The sequence below is a fragment of the Guyanagaster necrorhizus genome (genome assembly GCF_019112545.1).
Source record: "Guyanagaster necrorhizus MCA 3950 unplaced genomic scaffold BT62scaffold_63, whole genome shotgun sequence".
Lineage (NCBI taxonomy): Eukaryota > Fungi > Basidiomycota > Agaricomycetes > Agaricales > Physalacriaceae > Guyanagaster > Guyanagaster necrorhizus.
Window position 1 is genome coordinate 144,387 of NW_025064942.1, and position 12,325 is coordinate 156,711.

The 12,325-nt window shown below is 45.6% G+C and overlaps 5 protein-coding genes, 2 non-coding genes and 2 pseudogenes across 9 annotated transcripts; 6 read left to right on the forward strand and 3 right to left on the reverse strand.

The window, feature by feature from the left end:
* Positions 1 to 354: 354 nt before the first annotated feature.
* BT62DRAFT_t200 lies at positions 355 to 446 on the reverse strand. The gene has a single exon. It is a non-coding gene; the product is annotated as a tRNA-Glu (tRNA).
* Positions 447 to 765: 319 nt separating this feature from the next.
* On the reverse strand, positions 766 to 1,428 carry BT62DRAFT_912687 (uncharacterized protein; the record flags this gene model as incomplete). Its single annotated transcript, XM_043183866.1, has 2 exons — positions 766 to 1,289; positions 1,338 to 1,428. The coding sequence occupies 2 exons, from the start codon at positions 1,426 to 1,428 to the stop codon at positions 766 to 768; spliced, it is 615 nt and encodes a 204-aa protein (XP_043033238.1).
* A 526-nt stretch (positions 1,429 to 1,954) lies between these two features.
* Positions 1,955 to 2,045, forward strand: BT62DRAFT_t197 (annotated as a pseudogene). Its single transcript has one exon. The product of its transcript is annotated as a tRNA-OTHER (tRNA).
* Positions 2,046 to 3,118: 1,073 nt separating this feature from the next.
* On the forward strand, positions 3,119 to 4,310 carry BT62DRAFT_1013549 (uncharacterized protein; the record flags this gene model as incomplete). Its single annotated transcript, XM_043178076.1, has 5 exons — positions 3,119 to 3,280; positions 3,331 to 3,431; positions 3,560 to 3,685; positions 3,733 to 3,905; positions 3,988 to 4,310. The coding sequence occupies 5 exons, from the start codon at positions 3,119 to 3,121 to the stop codon at positions 4,308 to 4,310; spliced, it is 885 nt and encodes a 294-aa protein (XP_043033239.1).
* Positions 4,311 to 4,650: 340 nt separating this feature from the next.
* On the forward strand, positions 4,651 to 5,980 carry BT62DRAFT_1013550 (uncharacterized protein; the record flags this gene model as incomplete). Its single annotated transcript, XM_043178077.1, has 4 exons — positions 4,651 to 4,765; positions 4,822 to 4,891; positions 5,194 to 5,365; positions 5,648 to 5,980. The coding sequence occupies 4 exons, from the start codon at positions 4,651 to 4,653 to the stop codon at positions 5,978 to 5,980; spliced, it is 690 nt and encodes a 229-aa protein (XP_043033240.1).
* On the forward strand, positions 5,784 to 5,874 carry BT62DRAFT_t198 (annotated as a pseudogene). Its single transcript has one exon. The product of its transcript is annotated as a tRNA-OTHER (tRNA).
* A 2,343-nt stretch (positions 5,981 to 8,323) lies between the features above and the next one.
* Positions 8,324 to 8,416, forward strand: BT62DRAFT_t199. Its single transcript has one exon. It is a non-coding gene; the product is annotated as a tRNA-Glu (tRNA).
* A 1,040-nt stretch (positions 8,417 to 9,456) lies between these two features.
* On the forward strand, positions 9,457 to 9,990 carry BT62DRAFT_1055062 (uncharacterized protein; the record flags this gene model as incomplete). Its single annotated transcript, XM_043178555.1, has 1 exon — positions 9,457 to 9,990. A coding segment is annotated over one exon (534 nt), but the record flags the coding sequence as incomplete, so codon positions are not given.
* A 431-nt stretch (positions 9,991 to 10,421) lies between these two features.
* On the reverse strand, positions 10,422 to 11,125 carry BT62DRAFT_1055068 (uncharacterized protein). The gene is made up of 2 exons (XM_043178556.1): positions 10,780 to 11,125; positions 10,422 to 10,722 (listed from the first exon to the last, which is right to left on the reverse strand). Exons 1-2 carry the CDS (start codon positions 11,087 to 11,089, stop codon positions 10,490 to 10,492), a joined length of 543 nt encoding a protein of 180 aa, XP_043033242.1. The 5' UTR covers positions 11,090 to 11,125; the 3' UTR covers positions 10,422 to 10,489.
* Positions 11,126 to 12,325: the final 1,200 nt, after the last annotated feature.

Genomic DNA, 12,325 nt, shown 5'->3' on the forward strand with positions numbered 1-12,325 from the left:
TATAGTCTATTCTTATTACTGTGAGACTTGTCATTCATTACAAGTAGAGAGGTCATTTACATTAGGACTCCTATCTAGAAATCATGTTTTTGTCCATGTGATCCAGCAGCCATCACTGTACCAATTTTTCAGTGGTCTATCTCATTGTGGTGAGTCATTATTGGCATGCTTCCTTTCCATTAACATGAAAATTCTAGGTATAAGACAGAATCTAACAAGGTCAGATTAGTTTCAAGAAGTGGTTTTTTTTGGTTAGTAATCGGTACGGCAAGGAGAGACAAGTGTGAAAGTGTGAAAATAACAAGCATTTGTTCATGATTAGCGAGTAGAGCTAAAATACTTGACACTGTACAATTTGGATACGGGAAATCGAACCCCGAGCTACCGCGAATCAATGGATGCAGGACAATGAGAGGCGGCAATGTTAGCCGTTACACCATATCCGATCGATTAATTTGTAGTAGACACTATAGATAACCGGTAACGTAGGTACAGAAAATAAACCAAGAACGAAGCATTATAAAATGAAATGATTGTAGACTCGTAGCTTGAACTTCGAAAGGGACTCGAACCCGGAGCTGCGTGAAAAGTGCCGTTGAACCAAACGTTCAATTGAATCCCGCTAAGATCGCTGACAAGGAGCAAAGACATGGTAATGATATAAAATCATGGAATAGCTGATGAGGTCAAGAAGGATACAAGAGAAGCGAAAGTGCTAAGTATGGTACAATTAAACGGCGACGAACCCTGCTAGTCTACCGTCATCTATTTCGTCCGGATATCAGACACCCGATCCCAACAAGGCCACCGACGTCCTTCCTCAACGCGTCGCCTCTTCGTCCCCCGATCCACATCTCCATAACCACCCAACCCGTCGCGCCATTCGTTACACACCCTCGGCACGTCAGTAAAGCTTGCAGCATGCAGCTTAAAACTCGGCTGCTCCCGCGCGCCACCGGCATTGTCCTCTTCCTCGGAATCAGACGACGAAGGGCACCAGACATACGCGCCGCGGTTGACCTTGGGACGATGCGAGGATAGAGGGGAGATCGTAGGCGCTGCTGGGTGAGAGGATGGTGCGGTGGGTGCAGGTGGAGAGGTGCTTTTTTGCGAAGGCGGAGATGGAGGACGGGGTGGCGACGGTGATGATGACGATGACTCTACCACGCCGCCCTCCTTAGGATAAACGCTCGCCGGCCCGCCCGTCGCCGAGTGGTTCCGGTAATGCCTCTGCATGTTCGAGTTGACGTTGAACGAGCGTCCGCACTCAGGATATGGACACCGAAAAGCTAAAGTACAACGTCAACGGATGTCGGCTAGCGATAACTGTGGCTTACGGGTGTCCCCTGTGTGGGTATTCTGGTGTATCCGCAGACTGCTCGGGCGGTTGAAGCGCTTGTGGCAGATCTTGCAGATGTGCTTGCGCATTTGGTCTGCTATACTGTCATCTGTCGTGTACTGGTGGGTCAGCTGCGACTCAGAGTTGGTGTGCAGGATAAAGACGGTCGGGTAGAGTTCGGGGGATGGTGCCCGTGGAGGTAGTGGTCGTAGATACCCTGCTGACATCAGTTTTTATCCGATATGCGATTACGGAAGAGATTTACCGGGGAAAATTTCGTGTATACTTGGTAGAGCGGTCATGTTGGATTTGGACGTGGTGGTCAAAGAAGAAGGAACAAAAAATGTGCGTGCCTGGATCACCCGGCGGCCTAATCTGGCTATGATCAGAGCGTGGATCGGCGTCATATCTGCTGCGGATCTTACCCCTGTTTGCCTCATCAACGGACCATCATTTGACCGAATAATCGATCTTAATCGATCTGAAGCGGGGGAAAAGCTAAGAATAATGCAAGGCCAAGGATCTTTAGCTCCTACGCAGTCGCTGAACAATTTTTTTTCGATCAAAAGTTGATTCATTATCGTTACATTAGCCATGTATTTGTGAGTTATTCCATCGGATATGGTGTAACAGCTAACATTACCGCCTTTCATGTGCAATGACCGACTTTACGGCGTAGCTTGGGGTTCGATTCCCCGTATCCGAATGCTGAGCCGGAGGATATCTCTATTTTTCCTAGTCTTGCAGTAGGTGCTTTATTTCAGTGTCCACCAACTTTGCGCAGGGTCGGACATGGTGCAATGGCTAACATTGCCAGTCAAAACCAGTAGTCGGAAGTTTGTTCTCGGCAGCTCGCCCGTATCAGAATGTTATTATTCAAGAAATATGATGGGAGTAGCATCTGCAACGGGACAAGGAGGGAACCGACCCCGCTTTTCACGGATGAGCTGTGATAAGCAGAAAAGTATGCACAGTCTGGGTAACATCGAGGATGGTAGCCTCATTCCTGAGACTTAGTCCGTACTACGGACTATCCCCTATCCCTCTGATCTCTCTGAACACAAGTCGGCCACAATGAACTGGCTTGTGGCTCAGAAGTCACCATGGCACCACAATATGCAGTCCTTTCCTACATTCATCTCTGCCTGAACAAGAGGTGCATGACTTATAGCATTCATAGTTTGTATGTCTTCTTGAGCAGCTGCCGTGGTACCTGTGATGTCAGACTCGAGCTTCTGCTCCGGCCTGAGCTCTCCTCTCACGCACTAGTCACGAGATCCGTCATAAAAATCCATTGTTGCGATCTCTGTTCTCCAAGTGCATTCCTCCCATCAGACGATGAGAGGGACAACGATGAAGAAACAAAACCGGCAGGAGAAACATCGCGCCAGTAGCATTTCTTGCACCGGAGGTGATAAAACTCCACATCTGAGATCCAAACCAGAAACCTCATGCTCTTTGAACACATCCGAACTCTGTTCCAGGAGATGGATCGAATATACGGGATCAGTCTCAGCAGCCATGGAGGATCGACTCGGAGGATAACTGCCTCCTTCAGTGGTGAGGAACAAGAGGCCTGGACACCTAGTCACTTTGCTGGATAGCGAAGACTCGCCACTGCTGTCACTCTCCATGGTTATCATTCCTCCATGCTTCTAGTCGGTCATTCTTCCTCCAGTCTCTAGCCATCCTGACATCTGCCATCCTTGTGTTTGTCGAGCCACCCATTTGGTTTCTCTGGGACTCGTGATAATAACAAATCTTCTAATTGTCTACTCAATGCCTTCTTACTCACGAGCCCGTTGGTCCGTGATTCGGAAGTTCTCACGTTTTCATCGCACTTACACGAAACCAAGCACCTATCAAACACGAGGCATCACCCTTAACTACGAAAATAACGGTGTCGCACCATGGAATCTCTTCCTTGTTCTCATACTCCAAGTATAAAAAAAGATGCAGCCACATACATACTAGGTCTCCCAACTGTGCAGATCATGAATCAGCTACAGCCATCCCCTTCTCATGTCTCGGACGCCCAAGCGCATGATCGTCATGTCGTCTTGCCCGACTTCCCTCTCGAATTGCCCCCATTGTATTTTGAAGCAACTCAGGAGCAGACCTTTTGAGTCACACTCACCACCACCCCTTTCTTCCTCCTCCACCTTCTCCGATCAAGGGGAGTCCACTTTCCTTGCTAATCACACCAGACTCACCGTATAGTGCAATTTCCGAGTCGGACTCTCACTCAGACTCTCTTGAGGATCTTTTCCGACCATCAATCAGGGTTGTCCTCATCAGTTCATTTGCCGATGTCCAAAAGGCCTATCAACATGGAGACACCATCAAGTCCGTATTCGTTCATGACTTTCCTGATGCCAATCCCTTTCTCTTAGTCGACTTTATCCAACGCTGTCCCATTCTAACTTCACTTTCGACGAGAGAATCCGCATGAACACGCAACTCGTTCTATTTTGTCATGAAGAGAGGCTTACACTAGAGGACCTGACGATGTCGAAGATGTCCTATGATCACATGGCAGCTCTGATACGCAGCTCGCCAGAATATGGTAAAGCAGAGTTTCACTATCCAAACACCATCTACACTCATTCAACGTTCCACACACTATCTGAAGTTGCACAAACCCGTAGCCAGCGAAGGGACAACTCAATCACTCATTTTCTTGAAAGTGGAGCTCCCGATATTGGGGCGCACTCACCACAAACTCCAGAGAATATTGAATGAGGAAAGTTTCAACGACATCAAGTCGATCGTGTTAATTGTTTGTGGGTCCGGTGAGGTGACCGAGATAGACCAATGCTGTGACGAGATTAAGGACCGCTGGAATGATCTCGTCCTCCTCGCCAATCAGGATTACGAGATGGAAACAAAATTCGAACCTGAAGATCTCCACGATGCTGAAGAAGCAGTGTTAGATGCCCTCGTAGATTCTTATCTCCAGTTATGTGATTGAAACCGTAATATCAGCGACCCTGTGATAAGCAGCTTTATACAGAATAGGATAATTACCGAATTCTTTTTGTCTATCTGTGTGTGCATACGAGACCTGGGAATTGCAATCAGGCAATCTCCGAAATATTAAGCTGTGTTGTAGGAGAAAATCGTACGATTCAACTTTTTATGTCGACGAAACTCATTAGTAGAACACAAACGTCGCAGGATCATATACATATCATGATGAACAGAAGACTAGTTTCTGCAGGATTGCATTCTTCGACGGTGCATTTGTCATCCTATACTGTTTCATTCCTTGCTAGGTGAAGCGTATGGTGCGCATCACCGCACCGTCGTAAATGTCTTTACAAGTTGGAATCAATGCAAAGAAACTGAAGAGATACACGAAACGACGCGTACCTACTGGCGGTAGCATTATAGAGTGTACGAAGTCCCGTCAAGATTCAGTGTTTCGTCTGTTAGTGTGGAAGTCGAGGTGGAAAGTGCCGACATTAGTTGAGTGCCGGTAGCCGACCCGGAACTTCAACTACCCTTGATATCGAACATCGTCTTGAGTCCCGCTGGGGTCTCCACGTTCTTGTAGGTTCATTCTGATGTACATAATCTCTCTCCATCAACTGAAATAAGTTGCCGAACTTTTTCAACCAAAACAGCTGATTCATTATGTCTTGGTGCATCAGTGGCTATTTTAATACCTGGGAAATGGTATAACGACTAACATTACCGCCTTTTATTCGCCACGATTGACGATCCACAGTTGCTCGGGGTTCGATGCCGTATCCGAACATTTCTCCATTGTGGAGTTTTTGAACCTCCGGACCTGATCCGAAACGTGTATTATCTGTTCTGAACAATACACACACTGTGCTATTTGCTATCAGCTGGCTTGCAGATACCACTCCTATCCTTGATATGCCAGTGGTCGAGTCTGGGGTTGCGGGTGGTGTATTGGATAGCATCCAAATCAGGCCTGTTGAGAATATTTTGACGAAAGATGCTGTGCTTCAACCACGAACATCAATAATCGTTAACCAGGCTGGCGGGCAGCATATTGTAGGTCCATTCTGACATACACAATATCTATCTGCGGAAGTACATTTTCGCTCAAAGTAATGGATCCATCATCCGGCCGTCCCTTGGAGTCCCTGCTCAAAACTTTCTGCCACTATCTATTCTATGGGGCAATTCCTGCCCTATCCTTTGACTTTTGCAACGACATCTGGGTTCTTGGTCAAGTGAACGGCACCTGGAGATCCGCTGTTATTTTCGATGAACGCCTATAAAGATAGCAGCAGGTCATCCGCGAAACATTGACACGATACCTGGAACGCTCAGGCTTGCCGACATGTACGAGAAATTACCTATGCGCAATGCATCATCAACGCCCTGAAGTTGAGACAAAGCCAAGGATGGTGCACGGCCAAGGATGAAAAACGGTCAGTCCTTTATCATCAGCAGCCGATTCACTACATCGGATATGGTGTAACGACTAACATTACCGCCTTTCATGAGAGGCCGACCGACTTTACGCGGTCGCCCGGGGTTCAATTCCCATATCCGAATCATATTCGAAAACTGCTCCTTTTGTCGAGGGTGGGAGTAGCATTGGAGTCTGCAACGAGGGCAAGGAGGAAGCTGATTCCGCTGTTCATGGATGAACTAGGCTGAGCGGGAAAATATGTACAGCCCAGGCAACATGGAGGATGGTAGCCTCATCCCTGAGACTTAGTACGTACTAAGGACTATCCCTCCGAGCCCTTGAACTGGCTGATAGCTAAGAACTCGCTGTGGCGCCCCAATAGGCAGTCCTTTCCTAGATTCTTCGAAGCAGGTCCTATAGTATTCATAACCTGTACGCTTTCTCGAGCAATCTAACTGCCGTTATGTCTAATGTCAGACTCGAGCTTCAGCTCTGATCTGCATGCTCTTCTGGCGGATTTGTCATAAGATGTCCACTGTCGCGATCCCGGTTCTCCAAGTGCATTGCTCCGTCGCCCGTCGATACGATGAAGTAACAAAAAGGCAGTAACATCGCGCCAGCAGCATTTCTTGCACCGGAATTGATAAAAACGGCCGGCCGGCAGGCAGGCATGCCTCCAGATCTGAGATTCAAACCAGAAACCTCACGCCCTCTGAACACATCCGAACTCTGTTCCAGCAGGTGGATCGAATATACGGGATCAGTCTCAGCAGCCTTGGAGGATAACTGCCTCCTTCAGTGGCGGGGAGGAATGACAGGCCTGAATGCCTAGTCAATTGGCTGGATAGCGAGGACTCGTCACTGCTGTTGCTCTCCCTCCATGGTTATCATTCTTGCGCGCCTCTGGCAGGTCATTCTTCCTTGGGTCTCCAACCATCCTGGCATCTGCTATCCTTATATTCCTCAAACTTCCCTTTTTTTTTTGTCTCGGGCTCGTAATCAATGACAAATCTAATCCTATGTTCAATGCCTTCATACTCACAAGCCCTCGGGCTGGTCCGTGATTCGGAAGTTCTCAGGGTTCCATCCAACTTAGATCAAACCAAGCTCCTATCAAACACGAGGTATCGTCCCTAACTACAAAAATAACGGTGTGGCACAGTAGAATGTTTTCCTTGTTCTCATACAAGTAATAAAAGATGCAGCCACATACCTATTAAGTATCCCAACTGTGCAGAACATGACTCAGCTACAGCCATCCCCTCCTCATATCCCAGAAGTCCAGGCGCATGTCGTCTCATACTCGCATTTGGCGCCCCCCATGCTGGCGTCGTGATTATAGCACAATGTAGGTGACCCCATCGCCAGTGTGGTACTATGCAGTTGGCATGGTTCAAGGGAGCGAGCGAAAAAAAGGATTGGATAAATTTCAAACTTGGGTGTGATTTAGGAAATACGGACGACCCAATCCGCGTGAACATGAACCCAAAAGTTCGAGAAAAGCGATCTGATACATAATCAGGAAGATCTATCTGTCCTTCTCCACACGCAACCTCGAGAATCTTAACTCTAGAATCCCAATCGTGGGCATCAATTCTATCGCAAGGCGCAAGCCTGTACGCATATCTTCCCGGCGGTTTTTCGAGGATCGCCCGGGCCGCCCCCCGTTCACTTCGTCTCTGAATCCAGATGTACTTTCCATCTTTCTTTCTCTGATGCAGCCATGGTACCTTGGCCAGAAGAGCGTTGTCTTATCAACCAGTGCCAGTTCGAGGTACGACGAGACGATGAGGGCTTCGTGCCAGAAGAAGCGATTCGTTGGTATGACGCGTCGTGTATCTCCTTTTTATATTCGTTGCTGTCAAGCTCGGAAGAATAAACGATTCACATAGAATAGTACGTTTCGAGGGTGTGAAATGCAAGATTAGAATAGTCTCTCTTCTTCAGGACATATATCGTTGGCGTAATGGCGAAGGGGTTTTGCACATCCTAAAAACTTGATATCAGCGAGATGTCACTGGTTGTGATGCGAACGGTACCAATACCTCGCTGAATAGCGCTCACGTTAGGAAATACTCTCCATGCTGGGGAAATCTCTTTACAGCAAGTTTAAACGCCACGGTCTATCACTAACTGAATATCTGCTTAGGCGTGATTTAGCCTTTCGATGTCCGCATCCTAGGTACGGACGATCAACTCAAACCTGCAGAGCCCGGGCCGGCGAGCGTTTAACCGAAGGAAGGCGAGCCACCGTCACCGCCCTCCATCTCCGCCGAAACGCACCTCTCTACCTGCCCTCATATCACCGTACGCGTCTTCTCCCAGGGAACAAAAAATATGCATACCGGGATCAGTTGGCGGCGGCCTATTGTGGCTATGATTAGAGCGTGGATCGTAATATTAATATTTGCTGCGGATCCTTCCCCTGTTTACCTCACTAACGGAGCGTCATTTCACCGATTAATCGATCTGAAACTGAAGGATATGGCAGCGCCGAATATTTAGTTTCACTGTGGAGTCGCTGAACTTTTTTTACAGTGAAATACGATCAGTCCATTATGTTAGGATATATCAGTGACATATTCATTACATCGGATATGGTGTAATGGCCAACATTACTGCCTTTCATCCGAGAGTGTTGTGAATGTGCGCGGTAGCTCGGGGTTCAATTCCCCGTATCCGAATGCTACGCTAAATACACGCCTGTTTTTGACTTTCTGGAGATGATCCCAACGTGTTTCCATCTTACTGCACCGAATGTCAAGTCCCCTGTTAATCAGGGACATTTCTTCCCCCAGTGATATCCTTGACTCCTTATGTTGATCAGGATGTTCTTCAACTTTTCTTTAGAAAAATCTCTAAAACTTGTCATTATTATTGATGGAATGTCAACATATCAGTGCTGCACCAAGCCTGTTGTGTAGTTTATTTCCTGCTGTAATGCATATACCACAAACCTCTGTTATACAGACCAACTTAAGAGTTTTCACACAATAAAGGAATACTGAGTATTTCTCTTTTCTTCAAGTTCATTATATTTGTGGAACTCTGTAGCATACTAACTCCAATTTCATTTTCTTATTTTAAACTATATTTTATTTATCATTCTATTTTCAACTCAGAAACCAAAACAGTAGTAAAGAGATTACTTATTAGATTCCATTAGACTCTAACTCAGACCAGCCTCTAAGTATATAAGCCATAGAATATCTTGTACTACCTCAGTTTGAATATCAACTTGGTTCAGCCCAATAACTCTTGACCCTTCAGTCAATCTGTCATCTATGAAATTCCAGCTCTATCAGACTTCTCTCCTTTCATGTTACCCTAAAGATTTCTGTCTGTGATTCTTCTTAAGGCTTCAGCTCAGAAGTGACATTGCTAGTCCTTTGCACTCTATATATCCCATTATTGTCAGACAATAACCAAACAATCACAAATGCTTGGCACTGCAACTACTAGAGTCTGATACTAACTGATGATAAGATGTGTGATGATAATAAGTGGAATGAGATAGAGAGGTTGATAGACTACAGCTGCCAGCATAAGAACTGAGGCAATAGCTGCACTGAGAGCCTAAGTGTCTCATCAGTATGAATTAATTTTAGCTCAAGACTAGAGTACATCATTGTAAACTACTGACTTAAATACTGTTCAGGAATGCTTTAGCCCTACAGATAACTATTATTCTATTGTTGTGCCTACTACTCATTGTTCAATAACAATACTCCGCTCCCACTACTGGCGCAACAACAAAGATACTATACCCGAATGTGACCACCACGAGATTAGTCGCACCTGCGGTGAACTCTGGAAAGCCTTGTCGTCTGAAGAGCAGCAAGTTTACCGAGACTTGGCTGATGATGCCAAGAAGGATCACCGTGCGAAGTATCCCAACTACAAATTTAAGCCAGTGCCGCGAAAGAAAAAGACGAGGAAGAGAGTAGATCCATATCCTCATATCATAGAGGGTGCCAGGTTCGAAATGTTGATCGGAGGGGGAATTAATGGGGTGAAGCTGGAGAGGGCAGTGGAGATGAATGATACTATGCGCGAGGCCCCTTCTCCCTCAGCTATCACCAACAGAGACCAAATCGCTATCTCGATGCTCCAGTTTTCTGCTTCTGGGTGTCAAGAAGAGTTCATCTGCAGTGAGGAAGAAATTCTCATCCCCACCTCAGGCTGCAACGTTCCATCACTCGTCCTAGATGCTCCCAACCTAGAAATGGTCTGTCGATTCTTTTTTCCGCCACAATAGTTTTTTACTAATTCCCTACCTTTAGGCCAACCACCTCCCACAGCTCCTCAATTATGCCCACATCGATCCTCAATTCGGAGTCAAGGCGGATGTGGATATTAGCCACTTTTGGTTTGCGGCCACAGCTGAAAGCCTTGACCCGTTTCCAGCTATTATCACAGCGCCAATGGCAGACTTATTTCAGGCCTTTCCTCCCTATGGCGAGCACCACAGTTCGGACATGTTTGATATCAATCCCATTGCCAGTGTTAATGATGCGACGTACATTTAACTCGACTGACGACCTATAACTAATGCAATACCCTTCACTATATGTATCACATTTACTCTCCGAATCATGCTTTCGCAGTATTTGTACACGACTTCTGAACATGTCTCTTTTTTACTATGGTAATTGTCGAAGTTTAGTATGTTTCGCCGTTGATCATATCCTCATACATTTTATACGGTCTTTCACAAGTACAAAACTTTCTACATAATATCAACCTAGTACTAGTAACTAATTCGGATATGAGTATCTAATTTGTCTCAGAATGAGTGTACGCAGTCGTAGCAAACCCAACTCTCGAGTTCTCCATATGATACAGGTGTAGAATCTCTCCAAGAAAGTATAACCGCTGATGAATTCGAGGTCTTGAGGAATATCTCGTCCAAGTTCATTAACAATGAGATAGATGCCACTGGTGTCCCCTCCAATAGCCAATGAGGCCAGATTTGAGCATTCGGCATCAGCTCATTAGTTACCTACAGGCAAATTTCAATGCGTATCAGATCAGAGTCAAGCAATACCAATGCTGTTGATATGAAAGTAGAGACTGGAAAGATTGGAGTATTGGGATGAGGTGGTATGAAGAAGACCTGTAGCACTGTCCATTATTGCTCCGGCCCAGGTGGCTGACTGCCAGTTGTATTTCTCAAATGCATCGGAAGCGAGGTGTACCAGGGTTGTCCATATATATATCTGATCATCAAAACATGGATAGACCATAAGTATATCATTGCATTCACCAGTGTCAACGATACCAGCAGCTGATGAGAAAATGGCAGTTGTATTACTATAGGAAATGGACTGGTCAATACACCAGTACTTGTTTGCCATCGAAGTTGTTGTTATCGGGAGAGGGTTTGTAAGCCCGACAGCAGCAAGAGACGATACAAAAGAACCATGGTCAATTTAATTAAGTGGGAAAGCAGATGCACACCTGGGATGTACTCCTTCAATTTCGGCAAGGACACTCTTTCAGTATTGTACTTTGAAGCCCAGACCTGTGGTGCATCATTTGTCTGCTGAGATGCATTTAACTTCGAACCAGAAGCAAAAAAAGAAGAAAATAGTATCCCTTCTGTCGCCTCCTTCATCATGTGTAATCACAATGTCAGGGGCAGGATCCTGAAAAAAAATGAGTTAATGAGCTCTCTTGACAGTATAATGCAGTTTACCTTCTTCAACAGATATTCATTAATTGTTGTGGAGAGATTCAAGATCTGTTGTTATAATGAGTTTGCATTTCTGAGGCCAATAAAGAAGTTCACCTCACTATTTCTTGCAGGAAATTTAGCCATGGATGTCTCATCTTCCAAGGTCATATCTGACTTGCAGCTGGAATTGGAGTCCAGTTCATCTTCATATTCTGTGGCAAGAGATGGAGATTTCATGTCTAAACAAAGGAAGGGGCATCACCAGCATGATTTTCTCCCACCAAAATGGAGTAAGGCTGTTGTACCAATGAGAATGTATCTCTTGCCATCAGTGGACAAGAGGGCTTTGTTGGGATAGCAATCCTGAGTGAGTACAATAATGTACTCGAAGATATGATACCAATCAGCAGCAACTGACTTGGATCATAATCCAGACTTATTTAGTATTTTGTAGAAAGATCTCAAAGTAATACAAAATGTATTTAAGTAGAACATCTCTCTCTCGAAAGGCTAATTCTAATCCTCTGTACATTACTCTGCTCTCTACTTACAACAGGCTTGTTCTCAGAAGATGAAATCTTGTCTTTGGGAAAGCCTGAAATGGGCTTCAGAACCATCTCTCTATTGTTGAACAGATGAGGTGTTAAGCCCAAATTCCACATGACCAGTGACATGTGATAAACTGACAGAACCTCACACTTCGGGTTATACTGTCAGAGTCCACTTGTGTGTGACTAGTGTTGTGTTGTCAAGGCATTTGCAGTTTGCTCGAGATAAGATGGTGAAAGTAAAACTTTAGCTCGAAGCTGGGGTATTACAGCGAGAGCTATGCTACTTAAATACTGTTCTGTTATCGCACTATAAATAAATGTTCACAAAAGATATTATCTGCTGTAGAGCTGTTACCCCTGCTGTT

What these genes read in the sequence shown, in the direction of transcription:
- BT62DRAFT_1055068 (XM_043178556.1), bottom strand. Translation starts at nt 11,089, where the DNA reads ATGGCAAACAAGTACTGGTGTATTGACCAGTCCATTTCCTATAGTAAT. An exon ending in CTTTCATATCAACAGCATTG is followed by an intron (nt 10,723 to 10,779) that starts GTATTGCTTGAC and finishes GTAACTAATGAG; the next exon opens with CTGATGCCGAATGCTCAAAT.